The sequence below is a fragment of the Leiobunum rupestre genome, chromosome 3 (assembly GCF_980474605.1).
Source record: "Leiobunum rupestre chromosome 3, qqLeiRupe1.1.hap1, whole genome shotgun sequence".
Lineage (NCBI taxonomy): Eukaryota > Metazoa > Arthropoda > Arachnida > Opiliones > Sclerosomatidae > Leiobunum > Leiobunum rupestre.
In genome coordinates, this window is record NC_143386.1 from 7,604,009 (window position 1) to 7,622,241 (window position 18,233).

At 38.2% G+C, this 18,233-nt stretch overlaps 2 protein-coding genes across 2 annotated transcripts; one reads left to right on the plus strand and one right to left on the minus strand.

Annotated features, from left to right (window-relative positions):
* The first annotated feature begins 1,637 nt into the window (after positions 1 to 1,637).
* On the plus strand, positions 1,638 to 6,015 carry LOC149949247 (uncharacterized). The gene is made up of 5 exons (XM_090167694.1): positions 1,638 to 4,034; positions 4,106 to 4,341; positions 4,408 to 4,597; positions 4,828 to 5,046; positions 5,185 to 6,015. Exons 1-5 carry the CDS (start codon positions 2,069 to 2,071, stop codon positions 5,352 to 5,354), a joined length of 2,781 nt encoding a protein of 926 aa, XP_090023820.1. The 5' UTR covers positions 1,638 to 2,068; the 3' UTR covers positions 5,355 to 6,015.
* A 22-nt stretch (positions 6,016 to 6,037) lies between these two features.
* Positions 6,038 to 15,382, minus strand: LOC149949248 (L-xylulose reductase-like). The gene is made up of 6 exons (XM_090167695.1): positions 15,273 to 15,382; positions 15,109 to 15,215; positions 10,451 to 10,648; positions 8,373 to 8,537; positions 8,187 to 8,307; positions 6,038 to 6,197 (listed from the first exon to the last, which is right to left on the minus strand). The coding sequence occupies exons 1-6, from the start codon at positions 15,322 to 15,324 to the stop codon at positions 6,079 to 6,081; spliced, it is 762 nt and encodes a 253-aa protein (XP_090023821.1). The 5' UTR covers positions 15,325 to 15,382; the 3' UTR covers positions 6,038 to 6,078.
* Positions 15,383 to 18,233: the final 2,851 nt, after the last annotated feature.

Below are 18,233 nucleotides of genomic sequence, written 5' to 3' on the forward strand. Positions count from 1 at the left end.
TGTAATCTATATATAATATTAATATTGATAATATATATTTTATATTATAATACCTAATATTGTTTTGCCCCGGGCACTAAATATTCTCGCTACGCCACTAAGTATTCGACGTTACGAATATAGAAAAGTCTATGCTAACTTTGTGATAGTTTCAAAGCATCTTGAGGTACACTTTAATAGAGCTACATAACTTGACTATCGAAACAGTGTTATTTTTAATACAAACATTAATATCACTATGGATCTATGTTAATAGGTTTAAATAATACTAAATAAACCCCACTTTTATCTTTTTTTTTACCATCAGGGGCCCGATTTTATCGAACTAAAGAAATGTCATTAGCCTAAAAGCTCGTAGTACCATAAGTAACATAGTAAGATTAAGTATGACACACCACGAAATGAATGTTATGGCGTATATCCGAGACAAAACGCAATTATAACTCAAATTTAAAACTAATATTGTCGTTAAAATTGAGTGCTTCTAATTGTCAAATTTACGTTTCGGTTCTATAATTTATTATTATTTTGTTAAAGTAAATATTATTGAAAAAAAACACTATTTTAACTTTGAAAACTTTTGAAATTAAGTTGAAATTCTAAAGACTAGTCACGATTCGCGGAGGGCTTACAATTTATATAGCCTGTGACGAAACAAACTATTTGTAGAAAAATAAGTACTGGGAAAATTGCAAGTGTCATCCTTAACGTTATTATTTACTTATGGTATTACTTTTATTCGCTTAGAGTCGCTTTAGGGGTGGTTGTTTTCATTTACTTATGGTATTACTTTTATTCGCTTAGAGTCGCTTTAGGGGTGGTTGTTTTCAACTTTTTAACGATGTTATTGATGAGTTAAAACGGCGTTTTCACTTCCAAATGACACACTAATTCTATAGTAGAGTCGAACCAAGGTCATTGTGGTTTCCATTTTATAAAAAAGATAGTCTTAGGGTGTAGCCAAAGCCCGCCAGCCATTTTATTAGGAGCAATAGCCTTTCGGGAAAACCATCAGTTGAAAGTTAACTATTTTTGAAAGTTTAAGAAAGTCCAATTTAGTTAATTGAACGTATTTACTCAAAAACCGCTACGGAATGGTATATCATGAACCATTTTGAATCGGTAATTGCATAAATTATACAAATAAAAAATAAATATGATGTTTATTTCTGACAATTCGCGTCGCCCTTAACATTGAATAACCGGACGAGACATTTAATAAAACTACCGTGGAAAAATCTCCCGGTATTTCCTGGGTTATTATAAAGTCGGATATTATAAGGAAGGTTTTTACCCGTAGAAAACACTACTCGTTTGGTTGAGTCTCGTTCGTACGCGTTTAACGTTGTTGCTATCGGGATAATGAGTCGTGTGTTCAGGTTTTAAGCAATGCGAACTCGCGAGCGAACCAAATGGCACGCTATGGATTCGTATCCCCCAAAACTGTAAAAATCACGGGAGGGTAACGACGTAACAACGCGAACTAGAATCTCCAGTTTATGTTATAAAAGTATACCCTTCCTTGGCGACAAAAACTAGTGATGTCACTTGTACTTAGAAAAACGATTTGGATCCCGAAAGGTCGGAATGACGCAGACTGGACGGTATCATCTTCCCTCCAGACAACTACCGGAGTGGCCCGTTGGCGATTCGAAATAATTAAGTTCAACCGAACCGTTTTTCAACGATGGATTCCTGGATGAAGAAAGTTACACAACGCGACCTTGAAAATATGGAAATTACATCTTTTCCTTTAAAAAAAGCTCAAAAAGCCTGTATTGTAGATAGAATCGGAGGCGTCGGTTTCACCTCTTGGTTTACGATGGCTTACCTTCCCCCGTAAGCTTGGTGAGCCCCGTTTCGCGCGTAAGTCCATCAACCCAGTCCCCCCCCCCCCCTCTACCGGCGAAAAATAAAGAGTTAGTAGAGGCGCGCAACCAGCTCTTACGTACTTAATTCCGAGAACGTAAATGATTTGGGAAACGTTATATATAAAAACGGGCAGCCTGTATCGAGTGAAAACAGTGTGCTCTCGAGTCACAGACGGAGCGCTAGTATCTCGTCGGCCATGGCTATTATAAAATTGAGCGCTTTGTTGTTAGTCGCGGTGTGCGTTGGTGGGCATCCCGTGGATAAGGATGGCAGATGGGTTGAACAACGGCCTGCCTCTGAGAAGTGGCCAGCGAGGAAGCCCGGTTTGGGCACGGGAGGCGGGGTCGGAGGTTATCACGGCGTTTATGGCAATAGTAGAGGACAGAGCACCGCCAGAGGATTCGACGTACAAATACAACAGAAGGACTTTGACGATGTACCAAGGACGCCCATTGATGGTTTCGTAAGCCAAGATAGGGAGGGACATTCAGGCGGTGGAGCCGGTGGAGAGGCACATTTGAAGCCCCAAATCACGCCAGAAGGACCCGCTTCGGATTCCTTCAAACCAGTCATCGATGACGCTTCCCATGTCGGCGTTTCGAAGGATCAGATGCCCGTGTATCACGATGATAAGCCGAAGGAATCTCCCAACTACCGTCCAGACTCTCACGTTAGCAATCCTATTCCTTCCCAGGGACCAGGTTCTGGGAATATTAAACCAGCTTACTACGACGGGAAGGATAAAACCGATTTCGTTACTGAAAATCCCAAGAAACCAATTGACCAAGAATTTACTCCAGAGCAGCCTTTGAGTCAAGATAAAGATGATATTCCATCCGTTCACGATGATGGACATCACAACCACAAACCCAAAATCGAAATCCAGAAACCACCCACTCGTGACCATAAGGAGGAGCCCAAAGGTCAGTTCACACCAATCGAACAAGGCAAAGATTCCTCAGTGCCTGATGGACATTCCGGTCAGGTTATATATCCAATAGACCCTGATACTCCAATAGATAAGTACCCTTTTGACAGGCCCATTCCCACTGACGAAGATACATTTCCACACAATTCTGGAGGACCCGTGCACCCAGGTCAAAAATATCCAAGCAATCCTAATGAACCTGTAAACCCAGATCAAAAATATCCAAGCAATCCTAATGTACCTGTAAACCCAGATCAAAAATATCTACACAACCCTGATGTACCGGTGCGGCCAGATCAGAAATATCCACACAACCCTGATGTACCGGTGCGGCCAGATCAAAAATATCCACACAACCCTGATGTACCGGTGCGGCCAGATCAAAAATATCCACACAACCCTGATGTACCGGTGCGGCCAGATCAAAAATATCCACACAACCCTGATGTACCGGTGCGGCCAGATCAAAAATATCCACACAACCCTGATGTACCGGTGCGGCCAGATCAAAAATATCCACACAACCCTGATGTACCGGTGCGGCCAGATCAGAAATATCCAAACAACCCCAATGGACCTGTGCGTCCAGATGATAAACGCCCACTCGGCCCAGGGGGACCAGTTGAAACTGGAGATAAATATCCTGGACACTCTGAAGTTCCGGTGCGTGGAGAAGATAACCGCCCAATCAACCCAGTAAGACCAGTCCATTCCGATGGGAAAGACTCAATCAACCCCATCAGACACTTGAAGCCTATTCCTACGGGAGACCAAACTAAACCAGTACAACCAGATCACCCAATCAAGACTGAATCCGATCATCATGATGTACAAGTACAAAGAAAGGACGTCATCCCAGGAGGGCCCGAAGGACATGATTCAAAGTACGATGTGCCAAAAGACGATAAAATATCTCAAGGACACGAAGACGTCCCAGAAAAGGTTTTTCCAGTTCCGGACGGCGAACCAATAGTGCCCGATGAACCAACTGGTCCTGGTGGTCAATTAGACTCCGAGAAACCCTTTGGTCCAAGCGGAGAAGGAGTCGGTTATAGACCCTTGATTCCGGAAAAACCTCAACAACCTTTGGGTCCTAACCCAACCGATAAAGTTGCACCAATCGGAGGACAAGATCAGTTTCCGGCCATGCGCGATTTGTGCCAAAACTTGGATCTGAAGAGATTTCTCGAATTGATCAACCGAGCTGATATGGGCGACGTTTTTTCCAGCAAAGGTAAACAATTATTCTTAATTTCGCAGTTTGAAGCATTATTTAAGCTTTAATTTCTAATTATAACACTATAGGACAAATTACAATCTTCGCGCCATCGGACCAAGCTTTCTCTCGGCTGCCCGTTCACGTTTACTACCGTCTCACCCGAGACAAAGCCTTCCTGAAGAAAGTACTGCAGTACCACATCATCGAAGGAGTACATCCGATTAAGGGCGACGAACTTGAAGGTCAACAATTAGAAGGCGATGTAGGTTTCTACCAAACCCAAGAACCAAAGATGAGAGTATTTTTCAACCGATACGGATCGGTAAGGTTATTGGCTATACTTATTTAAGAAAAAAGCTTTACTTATACAAATCGCCACTAAATACAGAACTATTACGTCAACGGATTCCCAATTACTAAGCCATCTCAAAAAGCCTCCAATGGAATGATTCACGTCATCGACAACGTTCTTTACCCCGTACCATCCAAGAACATGGCCGAAACTTTACAAGGAATTAGCACATTAACGCGTTTCCACGCCCTGGTTAAGGAATCTGGCCTCTTTGACGACGTATTAGGTAATTGTCTTTACTCAACGTTCTATAGACTCTTAAACGCGCCTTCCCAATCGACCGCCATTACCTTACAGAGTACGGGGAGGGTGATGAAAAAACTGGTTTTGGGGGGATGAAATTTCTGGGGTAGAGGGCTTGCTCGTTAGTTGTCTGTACGATAATGGCGGCGCCCAGTAAACGTTTCTAAAAAGAGTGTATAAGAGAACGAGCGATACTAATTTCATTTTCAACAGCCCAAGGATTGCATACCGTGTATGCCCCAAGTGACGCCGCTTTTGCCAAATTACCACGAAGAACCCTCGAATGGTTAAGTTTCGACAAAGAAGCCCTGAGGACCCTCTTGCTGAAACACATCGTACCAGGCGCTCACTTCTCATCATGGGTACCTGATAGTGGTATCACCTACACTGCCATTAGCCCAGATATCAAGCTTGATATCAAGCACGATAAAGGTATTCGATAATTATATTTTGCCAAAAGTATATATCGATAATTATCTCCTAATATATTATACGCTTTTGATAATATTTGGAAGATAATCTTTGAAATTATTTTATCAGAAAAATCGTAACTTAACCTTTTTTTAATAGATCATTACTCGGTTAATGGCGTACGAATCGGCAACCACGACATCGTGTCCCAAGATGGGGTACTTCATTCCATCAACGAAGTACTTTTCAGCAAGGACTTACAGCCGAAAGTAGATTACCGACGACCTGGTCTCAAAAGGATTTATCCCTCGGCTCCTACTTCGTCCTAATTCGCATCAAAGCACCTGTATTTTACCCACGAACTTAGTGATATCTTATATGTTATAAAACATATACAAAATCGCGTTTTTACAAACTTTTATTTTGATTTTACCAGATGTAAATGAACTTTTGATTTTACGTAACTAGTGGTACTTAATTTAAAAAAAACCTTGAACTGAGATTTTAACATTGAAAGATAATTTTAATTTACTCTGATTTATTTTTAAAAGCATAAGCTAAAATTTTCAAAATATTTGTCAATTTAGTCACCCTCATGACTTGATACTATTATCAAAGATAAGAAAAAAATTTCAAAATAGTAAATTCTATTTTAGGTGACCCATTTCTTAGCTTAGTACATTTTGAAGTTGCGAAGCATTTATGAAAAAATCGTGTGCTAATAACCGTTACGACTTGTTTATAACGTAACTAGCTCCAATTACGCCAAACTTCTATTAAACCTGGTGGTAGAAATATGAAACTAGTTCCATAGCCTTTGTTACGCACAGCTCCCTGCACAGCTAATTTTCCGTGGATTTATTTAAATGATTTATTTAAATAAATTCATGGTCTCTGTTATTCCAGTTGTAATTTATTCCCGATCTGTTATAATCGACTTAATTAAAGTATTTTTTAATGTATGAAAACTGAACAATGTTTTTGATGAGTGTTGTGTGAAAAGTTGAAGAAATTATACGGTACGAAATTACGTTATTCTTTATTAAAAATAACTTAATTTTTCGGTGGTTGACCAGCCAAAAGTCCACCGTCGACGGGTAAGGCAACGCCTGTCACCATGGAAGCCTTGTCACTCAGTAAAAACAGTATCACATTAGAAACATCTTCCACTTCTAAAGATAAATGTTTTTTTTATATATATCAGGAGATATCAGGTTTGATATTTGAATTTATTTATTTTTTAACACAGGAAACATGAAAAGTAGTATATTCTTTAAGCCTAAAGTAGAGCTGAGCTATAGATAATTTACAGCTGTAACCATAAGTCTATAATAATTTTCCATAAGTGTGTCAATTTGAAGTCAACCAAATATGTAAGGTCATTCTAGAAATTGCCCTCAGTAAAAATTTAACGTGAGGAAGATAGGGAAATGAACGCACTTATATGTGACACATTTCAAACGTAATCCGTAAATTGTATTATTTAAATACAAGGATATCTCCCCAACGGGATAACGCCAGCAATGTTTTGATCTGTTTTTAAGTATGATATCTCACAAAAGGGATAAGGCCAGCAATGTTTTGATCTGTTTTCGAACCTTATATCTCACAAAAAGGATAACGCCAGCAATGTTTTGATCTGTTTTCGAATCTGATATCTCACCAAAGGGATAACGCCAGCAATGTTTTGATCTGTTTTTGAGTATGATATCTCACAAAAGGGATAAGGCCAGCAATGTTTTGATCTGTTTTCGAACCTTATATCTCACAAAAAGGATAACGCCAGCAATGTTTTGATCTGTTTTCGAATCTGATATCTCACCAAAGGGATAACGCCAGCAATGTTTTGATCTGTTTTTGAGTATGATATCTCACAAAAGGGATAAGGCCAGCAATGTTTTGATCTGTTTTCGAACCTTATATCTCACAAAAAGGATAACGCCAGCAATGTTTTGATCTGTTTTCGAATCTGATATCTCACCAAAGGGATAACGCCAGCAATGTTTTGATCTGTTTTTGAGTACGACATCTCACAAAAGGGATAAGGCCAGCAATGTTTTGATCTGTTTTCGAACCTGATATCTCACCAAAGGGATAACGCCAGCAATGTTTTGATCTGTTTTTGAGTATGATATCTCATAAAAGGGATAAGGCCAGCAATGTTTTGATCTGTTTTCGAGCCTGATATCTCACAAAAAGGATAACGCCAGCAATGTTATGATCTGTTTTTGAGTATGATATCTCACAAAAGCGATAAGGCCAGCAATGTTTTGATCTGTTTTCAAACCTGATATCTCACAAAAGGGATAACGCCAGCAATGTTTTGATCTGTTTTCGAACCTGATATCTCACAAAAAGGATATCGCGACCAAGGTTTTTAACAGTTTTTCAAGCATGTGCATAAATCAATATCAGTTTGATCGCCGATTTTCACCAAATGAGGGTATAATAATAGTCACTTATTTAACCATGGACCGGAATCCATACCTCTACTTGGAATGCTTATCCTGCCGTATAGCGTATGGTAAGATCACTCTGACGGCTTTGGCCCCGCCTACAAGAGAAAAAATCCCCTCTGCGCGTGCTCCCCTCTCCCGTAGTTGTTTGTTAAGTTACCATAGTGACGTCAAAAAAACCAGTCAGCCACATCAAGACGAAAATCGCGTTAAGCATTCCAAGTAGAGCTATGGATTGCTGCCATAGATTAATTAACGCACAGGGAGTTCATCAAACGTCATCTAACTTACGACGTTAAGAATATGTAAATAGGAGGCGGTGAAAAACAGAAAGTGAGACTGGTGGTAGTGATGACCAGGCCCGGACTGGCCATAGGGCAGATCGGGCAAATGCCCGATGGGCCGGTGTGGTCAAAGGGCCGTGAGGCCATCTAGCCAGCATGACAATGTAGTGTTTTTGTGGGAAGTAGGGGCCGACGTTTCTAAAATGCCCGGGCCGGTTTTAGGTCCCAGTCCGGACCTGGTGATGACTTGTTTCTTTTATGTCCATCTGGTGTGTGGCTGAAAAGTGAAGGTCACTGATAAAACGTATGTCTCTTTGAAAAATGTTTCCCTGAGAGCTATTCACGTCATCAGAAGAAGACAATCGCTTGATGAACTCCTTGTTAACTACTTTATAACTCGTAATAATCAAGCGATTCTTACCGCAAACTCTTTTGAGTGGGGTTACGGCGGCTCTCTCTTCCACAAAATTAAGATTTTTGTCGATGTGACTCTGAATCATATCTGTTTTGACAACTTGGGGGTTAACGGAGTTGACACGGATCTACAATGATCGTTGAAAATTTAAATATTATGGTACAAACAGCCAACGTTTCAGGAAATAAATACTTGGTGAGGTCCGAGTTCGATAGCCATTATTTGAGTGATCTTGTCAACGGCGGCTTTAGTGCTGGAGTAGGCGCTGAGGTTAGCTAGACCTCTCAGAGAAGCCACGCTTGAAACATTGACGATAGAACCACCCTGACCCTTTGCCTTCATACCTTTAATGACAGCCTAAAATATACGGGTAGTTAACTCAGGGGGTTTTACATAGACAGTTTCACAAACCATAAGGTATGGATTACTCGAGGGATTCCCGCTGAAACTCACGAAAATTGGTTAACAGAAACTCCACCACCCTCCTACGCATTGTAACCCCATCACCTGCTCATAGGCATTAAAAGTCGCTAGATGACTTACAAGGAGAATACCCGAGGTGTTTATTGCCGATTTTGTTCAAAGTCGGGCATTATGTAGACCAATATGAGGTATAGAATTTCCCAAAAGGTTTTGACCACAAAATGGTTTTGACCACTAAACAAAAAAAACTCCCTTTAAAAAAGCATGATACGAAATTTTTAAAAATTTGAAAATCAGAAAATGGGTAATTTGGACCACATTTAGGTAAATAGGAACATTTTTGGGCTAAGATTGTTACATATTTTGGTAAAATAAGGAAAAAATCTTATTTTTGTTTTAAGTAGTCAAAAATATTTTCGGTTGCCATGGCAAATCGAAAGGGTAGTCCAACGTCTCCTTTTGGGAAATATCATATCTCATATAGGTCTACATTACGCCCGACTTTGAACAAAATCGGCAATAAACACCTCGGGTACTCTCCTTGTTAGACCTAAGGTAGTGCCTTGGGTATTTAGCTAGCTGATTATTATTATTATTATTATTATTATTATGAATAATTAAAACGTGATTACTAATGATTATGATTTTAATCGAACCGCCTAGCTCAGTTAAATTTGGATGTGCAAATAATAGTCAGAACACTGACGACGCTAGACGTTAATAAGTGAAAACGTACCTCCTTCAAAAAGGAACTAAAGGTTATTTAGCTCTTTATTAGCTTAACAAAAGGTCAAAGACAAATCACGTCAAGACAGTGGAATAATCTGATATATACAAACAGTGGAGGAAAATATATACAAAAAGTACAAGCAAGGCATACAAATACACCGTAACACTATTACGCGGCCTATACTTTATTCGTAAAGATCGAGGAAATTGGACAGTTCCTTCCTGAAACTGACATTGACGCGTTTTGAAATTTTTAATGTTTAGGCTTAGTTTCTCCTTTAGATTTGACAGTCGCCAGCCAGATTTCCCGCACGGTACTGATGAGTTCCAAATAGAACGAAACCAGTCTACCGTTAGAATTTCTGACTATTTTATTTAATTTTAATTTAGTTTATTACTCAAAGATCTATTTGATCCGAGTTTCGCGTTTTTTGCTCGAAGACCTATTGGGTACGAGTTAGTAGTAAGTTTTTTAATTTCTTCAAATTTGTTTAGGATTTAGCTATATTATCTCTTTTAATTATGGACTAATCTACTTTTTCGCGTATTTTATCATCCTTCTCACAGTCCATAGGTGGTTTCTTCTAACTTAACTTATCGTATATTCTATTCTCCACCCCACTCTCCCCTTTTCGGCTTTCCGTTGCTATATGCAACGCGTTTTGAAATTTTTAATGTTTAGGCTTAGTTTCTCTTTTCGATTTGATAGTCGCCAGCCAGATTTCCCGCACGGTACTGATGAGTTCCAAATAGAACGAAACCGGTCTACCGTTGGAATTTCTGGCTATTTTATTTATTTTTTATTTAGTTTATTACTCGAAGATCTATTTGATCCGAGTTTCGCGTTGCTCGAAGACCTATCGGTACGAGTTATTAGTAAGTTTTTAAATTTCTTCAAATTTGTTTAGGATTTAGGTATATTATCCCTTTTAATTATGGACTTATCTACTTTTTCGCGTATTTTATCATCATTGATTAGGGATACCTTGGAGGTGTTCGGGTAGAGAGTTCCAATCACGGATGGATGTCGTGGTTGAGAAACGTAGTAGCTCGCGTTAACGCGTTTTCATGAGTTTCTGAAATTGTCTAATAACTGAAATTGGTAGTAACGGATTTACTTGAGAGACATTAATGACGGATTTAACATTTAAGTTGAGCAAAGTATCGTAGCTTTCCAAATTAATGTCATCGAATGGTTCAAGTGACATAATGGCGGCATTGTTGACCAATAAATCCAAAGGTCCCAGCGCCTCAACCGCTTGTCGAGTCCTTTCTAAGTCTCCTAAATCAACGCAAACGATTTCGATCTTCCCCACCTGAAAAACCAGTATGAATTTTTAAGCAAAGCTAGTAGAGTTACTAAACTAAAGCGAAATTAACTTAATATCGGAAGTAGGGAAGTTTCATACAGTCGTAGTCACTTTCGAATTTGAATGGTTTCCCAAATACTATTTGAAGTGCCACACCAGCGTTTGAATCGGCGTGAGCTCCACAAATCCGAAATTGGGTTGGAAAAGTCCTTTAATTTCGATTGGTCGTAGAGGTCGGGGATGGTTAACTTTTATTCAATAGATAAAGCTCTCAAAATTATTCGTAAAACGTTTTGATCAAGTAATTTATATTTCTGTATTACCCGATTAATTTTTTGATAAATTTGTAAAATTAATCGGAAAAACGACGTTTTTTTCGATAAAAAGCTCAAATTTTCCGAATAATACATGTTTTTTAATCAGTTTCCGAAATATTAACCGGTAAACTTCTTTGTTTACAATTTTTTCCCGAAAAAATCAATTTAAGCATGGATAATGATTAACCATCCCCGACCTCTAATTGATCGGATCCACAATCACGTGGTACGGAAGAGAAGGAGTTACTAGATTTCCACACACTTTTTTCAAATGCCTGTGTGACCCTTTTCCAGAATCCCACTTCATTTACAAATACATTTTTGTGAAACATAATATTTTCATTAAAAAGTTTATTATAACAAATATTTTATAAATTTTTGGGATGTTTTGAGACCCCTTTGAAAAGTACTTTGAATCCCTTTAAAATATCCATATAGGCTACATCTTATACTCAGTAGCGGCGCCAGCAACAGGTCGGGGTAGACCTGGGCCTACTTGAAATTTTAGTAGGGGCCTCCAAAAGTCTTCTTAAGGGGCCTCCAAAATTTAATATATGGGCCTAAAAACTATTTAAAATCAGAAAATTCTGTAATTTGTTTGCGAAATAATTTATTTATTTACTAATTTTTCACTATTCAATGCGAGTGATTCGCTTAACGACACTGCTGTTTTTATTCCTTTCAAAGGTACGAGTCACTTTTCTGCGACAGTAGTTTATTTTTTAGTTTTAATTTTTAGCGAGCGCTACTGTATCCAAATTAATTTTATCTTTAGAAATAAATGGTTCTTAAACTTACTTTACTTCGTGTACATTCATTTTCGTAAAGTTGTAAGTTCTGATGTAAGGGATGAACATGCGAAGTACCGAAGGAATTAATGGAGATTGATAGACTTGAATTCAGTCGTAGAAATAAGTAAATAACCACTCATTTGTTAAGTGTTATTAGTTCTAATTTTTTCGTCGCGTCCCCATTTTACCCAAAAATTGCACCACTTGCATAAAAAAAATTAAATAATCCACGTGGACGGATTTGAAAAGATTGTGGTGGTGGGGGGGGGGGGGTCCAAATGGTTGACCTACTTCCCCAAAAATCCTGGCGCCGCTACTGCTTATACCATTCTACCTGTAGTAAGCCCACTGGGCTAACGTTATGATTTGCCTAAGGCTATGAGCACATTTAAATAAATAGTAAGTTAGATTCAATATTCAACGTCAATAAAATTAATAATAGCATATGCTTCATATGTTTCCTGCAAAATAACACGCAACGGCCACTTGAAATAAAAGAACTTTCCCAAGGTTTTTAGGGACAGCAGATCGTAAATGTTGTTTATACGAGGCTGCATTCAGTGACGGACAACGGAGGGGAAATAGATTATTAACCGTTGAACTCCGTTTACAATCGTGACGTAGAAGGCTACTGAACGGCTTCGCGAAAAATTGACAGAATTTCTAGGCTTGTGGTTACTATTGCGTTTATCAACAAAATAAGCGGCTCTCCGTTTGCAAGCGTGACGTCAATACCGGAAATCTGAAAAGTCGTCCAGTACCAGTGGCGTAGGAACGGGGGGAGGGGTACATAGGTATCCCCTCTTCAAATTGGAATGGCTTGAAAGGGGTGTCAAACACTTGGCGAGGAGGTGCCTAAATATTATTTGGAATTTGAACTATAATTCTATACGTAATTTAAATATGATTTAACTGTAAGTTTCTAGACTCGAGGTGTTTAGTTGATTTAAAAATTATTTTACTATAGCAGCGTGCATATTTAATAAGTTACCGTTTACTTTCGTTTAAAGTTAATTTGGTCTCAACATGTATCCTGCTTTACCGAAATTTCGAAAAGAAATTAAATGAGGATGGTGCTAGTTTAGTTCTGCTCAACACCGTAATGAAGATAAAAAAATTACACGAAGAAAAAATTTCTGAATTCTTTGGATAATGTAATGAGGTTAACCTAATCTAGCCTAGCCTTTGCTGTAATATTGTTCAAACAATAAAAACGCTTCTTCATATATTCAAACAGTAAAGAAGTTTCTTCGTGTGTTCTACTTTATATCTATGTGCAGGGCCGGTGGATCGTGTTAATCTCGGGTGGGTAGGCAGAAGAAGGGGGGGGGGCGGACAGGGCCGGCGGATCGTGTTAATCTCGGGTGGGTAGTCAGAAGAAGGGGGGGGGATTTATTGGGTTATCCTACATAAAAAGATAGGCCTATATAATACTAATTAAGAGAAATTGATAGAGGTAAAAACTACAAAAATTTAGTATTATTCAAATTTATTATTACATAGTATTAATTGCGCAATGCCAAAACTGTACTGCGCTTTGCATTTTCGGAAATGAACTGATTCAACAATTTTTCCAAATATTTTGACGCGTGATTTCATGTAGCTATTAAAATTCATATGGCTACGTGTAACGATGTTTGAAGGATCTGAGTACTAATATTTAAACTCAATTATATAGAAAGGTAGAGACAACGTTATAAAACGTAGTACTGACAACTGTGGGTACTTTTACTACCCCAATTTGTGGTAGAAGACTTCGTTCCTTAAAATTAGGCACCGATTATTTAAATTACAATTATTTAAAAAATAAATGGAGACTTTATGGCTTTGGTGTCAAATAAGCAGTTTAGGGAGAATCAGTTATTTATTTTTTGAACACTTACATTAGAGCCCACTACTAACCAAATAATCAACTCAATATCATATATGTAATATACATTTAGTATCGTTTACCTTCTAAAATTTATAGTATGTATATGCACTTATAATTCCTACTTCACAACGGGAGGTAGCTAATAACTATTTTATATAAATGTTTGATACAAAGAGACTAATGACGACAAACATTAACGTTTAAATACACTTATGAAAATTATGCTTTTGTCATTTTATGTATTTTTAAATTTTGATTTTGATGATTTACTTTAATCTATTTCAATCGGGGCAGTGCCGCGTGCATAGTTTTCAACAGCACCGATATTTAAAGCATGAGATAAAGATAGTGTTGTATTTAACTTCCGCATCACTTCCCGATAGAAGTCAGTCTTTACCGTATTTTCAGAAATAGAAAGGGGATGGACGCGAAGGAAATGAAAAGACTTGTCAAAGGTCTATGCTTAAGTTGTGATTTGCCCTTTTGGGAAGACTGCATTTTACTATTCACGCTTGTCTCATTAGAATTAAAAACTAATATTTAATAACCTATTTTAAAAATTTACTTCTGCAGTTTTTATACTGAATGAATTAACTTAATCAAGGAGGGGATAGGAAAAATACGTAGTCCCTGGAAAATTGTGGAAACCTAGCTATTCTGTGACAATGGCCGTGGCTCTATCCCCATAGTACCGACTTTGATGACATCAATTCCGGGTGGATAAAATACCCACCCGGAATTTCCCGGGTGGGTACTTCTACCCACCATACCCACATTATCCGCCGGCCCTGTCTATGTGTATGGGGACCTTAATGAGCCACAACGGCGTTGGAATATGACCTTTTTACGAGCTAGTTTCCAGAATAGGATTAGTCGTATCTGCTAAATTCGGGGCGAATTGTGAGTAAGACCAAAATATTATTGCGCTCTTGAGTCTTGAACTTATTCCTGTATTAGTTCTATTTAAAACACTGAAAAACGTTTGTGCGGGTGAATCGAGTTTTTAGAGCAAACCACGATAAGGAGTTGTGGTCGACGTAACTCCATTTAGCGAATCTCGAGCACTCAAATGGAAAACGCTGTAGTGTTCCCTTTTATCTAAAAACATTGTGTGTAATATCTCTAACGAGATAAGTAACCATGTCCCTACACGGCTGATGTTATTTGCTTGAAACAATTAGGCTCCAGCTAATTTTACGTACTTCGTAACTGATATTTTTCTAGATCTATTAAATGAATAGTAATAGTTAAACTATAAATCGAAAAATCGCCAGCTAGTATACGCGCCGAATTGTCTTACACGTAACTAGCACCAATTACCCTAGCGTTTGTAAATCTGGTGGCTGAAATATGAATTAAGGTCATCGACGATAAACAAAGAACTTTATACTCCCATTAATGGGCAACAAAAATTATTAGTATAGAACCTAAAAATATCCTAATCATGGTAGCTTCCCTATGAACAATCAGTGAAAACCCACAAACCGGAGCTAGCTCTTGTTGTAATGTTTCCAAATGACTCAATGTTCTGGAAAGGGCGACCACTTGAGCTCCACATTGCAATAAATGTTTTACGATGTGTCTACCAATTCCTGGAAAAGTTATTTTCAGAGGGAGGGAGTTATTTATAGCTGCTCAACAGATCATACCTCTTCCAGCGCCCGTTACTAAAGCCCGTTTTCCGGTAAAGTCTATATTCATCTTCTTATAGGAGACCACAGTTCTCTTGGCGACAAAAAGCAGTGAGTGACTGATAAAAACTATCTTCCCAACAGAGAAGGAGTACAACTACTCCCAATCGGTACCACCCATTTTCTAACCTAGATAAGGATATATCTTTCAAAATAAACTTTAACAATGGCTATCATTTGCTATATTTGCTCTTCCATATCCAAGGTCACTCGAGTTTCCGTTAAAATCTTCATAAGCCAAATTAATAGACGAATAAAAAAACAATTCAAGTTTGGTAACCGTCGAAAACTGGTTGTAGAGGAAATCTTAGAGGGAAGGTGATTAGTTTGCATGCTCATTTACGATTTTTATGTTTTTATTTTATTAAACATGGCTGTCCTTCAAAACATATTCACAAAATGATCTTAGTCATTGATCTCTTATATTTGTTTGTAAACTTCAATGGATTATCGATAATTATTTTCAATAAACTGAAATAGACAGAAAACTATCATGTATCAAAAAAAATCAGTTAAAAGGTAATAATAGCTTTATTTTGGTTAACGTTGAAGCAGACTCAGACTGCTGCGCTGACGAACTTTCAAAAATCGAATTATAATGGAAACAAGTTCGCCAAGAAGGCGATAATATTATTTCGGTGCCCGTGTTATATTGAAACAGGGAACATCAAATGATCAATCAATAATGAGAACCTTTTAATAGTCGTCGCAGAAACCACTTAAATGTCGTCGTCGTCTTTCGAGCCGGCCGCGTTTCTGATAGAGAAACGAATCGGTAATTGACCCTAGTAATTTACGCGGAAAATTACCCTGGTAAAAGTATTTTATAATTTTCCAGGTAAATAACGAAAATAGTAATAACCTTCATATTCGTGTATCACTGTTTCTTAAACCGTAACCGACGCGATAAATGTATCCGATAAATGTCCGGGCTAGGTGGACGCTGGCGTAGGGCACTATGATGATAGGCTTCCGGTGGTATGGTCTCTGTTACTAGGTACACCGGGCTATAAATTCTGACACACTGGTATGGAAGTTTGAAAAGTGTCGATTTAACATAAATCCAGAAACAGTTTTGTGTCGTGTTTTCGGTTGTAAAAGTAGGTTGTGAACAGGTAAGCAAAGGAAAAAACAGGATAGCCGGAAAATGAGGATTCTAAGACGCAGAGACGGTGGTGCAGCATTAATGGTGGGTGACATGACTAGGTTTTACGGAAGCCAGGGGTGACTGGCGCTAGTTACGTTTATAAAAAGTGCGAAAATGTATCGCCCGGCCCAGGCGATAATAATGCTTGTAACAATGGGTGATGCCTTGTGCCACAACGAAAGGTATTAGAAAGGGAGAGCGTTCTACTGTTCCGTAACTAATTCTAGCCGATCGAATAAACTGGAATCTAAGTAAAGGGTAGCTAGGCTTAACCGTCGAATTCTAAAACAGTAAAAATAGGGTTAACCCCAACTTTTAAAAGATAAGCTTCTTAGAGTAAGTTGCAAATTATTCGCTCCCGCCCAGTGGCAGCTTAAGAAGGCGGGGTCCCCGGGGCGGCGGCAGTGTTTTGTGACACCCCCCAGGACCGTGCAGAAGTTTTCACGGGTCCGTCTTCTTCAAGTTTAACCGCCCCCCCCCCCTTAGGCCGCCACTGTTCCCACCTTAATTTTGTTATTAAACGAACCGCTTACGTTTAAAATTTTGGTATACAAAGTTAGTTTCCTATATTTTATACTAAATGGTGCTATAAGTAAGTATTTACTAGATGGCGCTACTGACTGATATAACGTTAAACTTGACCTAACTTTTTGTTTTTCTTCCTTATTAGTTGTCAATGTAAATAAAACTGTATGAGACGTAATAAAGACTTATTAATCATTTCCTTAACAAAACGTCTGTTTCTATTATCAAACAATTATAATTCATTAGGTTATGGGTCCAGAACGTGTTTAGGCGAAAGTTATCGAGGAATGACTTCATCGTAGTCCGAACCAAATTTCTGCAAGTAGCTTTGAGCTACTAAACGAGCTTTGTGTCTAATTATTTGTCCTTGCGCGTTTCTTTTAGTTTTAAACACCCATTTGCACTTATCACGGGGTAGTTCTGTAAGGCTCCATGAATTCATAATTTCGTGTGATTGTAGCTCTTCGGCCATTGCTGCCTTCCACTCATTTTTATGAGGACTAGCTAAAACTGCATTGTCGTCACAAGGATCGTCTACAACTTCTTCATGTGTCATCAACACTTCAATTAGTCTCTCAGGAGGTTTTCCTATATTCGAACTTGTGGAACGTCGAACAACATTTAGTCCAGGCATTAAAGGAAATTTCTCGGAAAAAATTTCGGAAGATTTGAAAAATGCAGGGTATGTATATTTTACCTTCCTGATGAACGTAGGGTCCTGTGCCCTAGTGTCCGGAGTGAGCGTTCGCCGCCATCTTGGAAAAAGGCCGCCAAAATAACTCCATTTCTTGCAATTATCATTATAGCTTTTTTCAGATACAAGGTTCAATTCCGTATAAGAAAATATATTTATATGAGTATGTACCTTTAAAGGACTGACCGCTATAATTTTTTAAAGTTTGAACACTTGTACGATAACATCGATTTTTGAGGGTTTTTCGAAAGTTTTCACGTATTCTAATTGGATTAAAAGCCACCTTTAACCAAAATTTCGCGGTTTTACTTGACTGCCATGTAAAGTACCGGTTTCATGATACCGATTATCATGTGTGCATAAAAATAAGTATGCCGCTTTAGTTATTTTTAGCTACATTATAACCTACCTCTTTTTATCGAAGTTTGAACTCTGCCACATAAAACAATTAAGAAGAATGAAACTACTATAGTAAAAACTGATAAAATTTATAACTTATTACATTACCTTAATATTAATATAACAATTATATAAATTATAGTGTTAAGTTTAT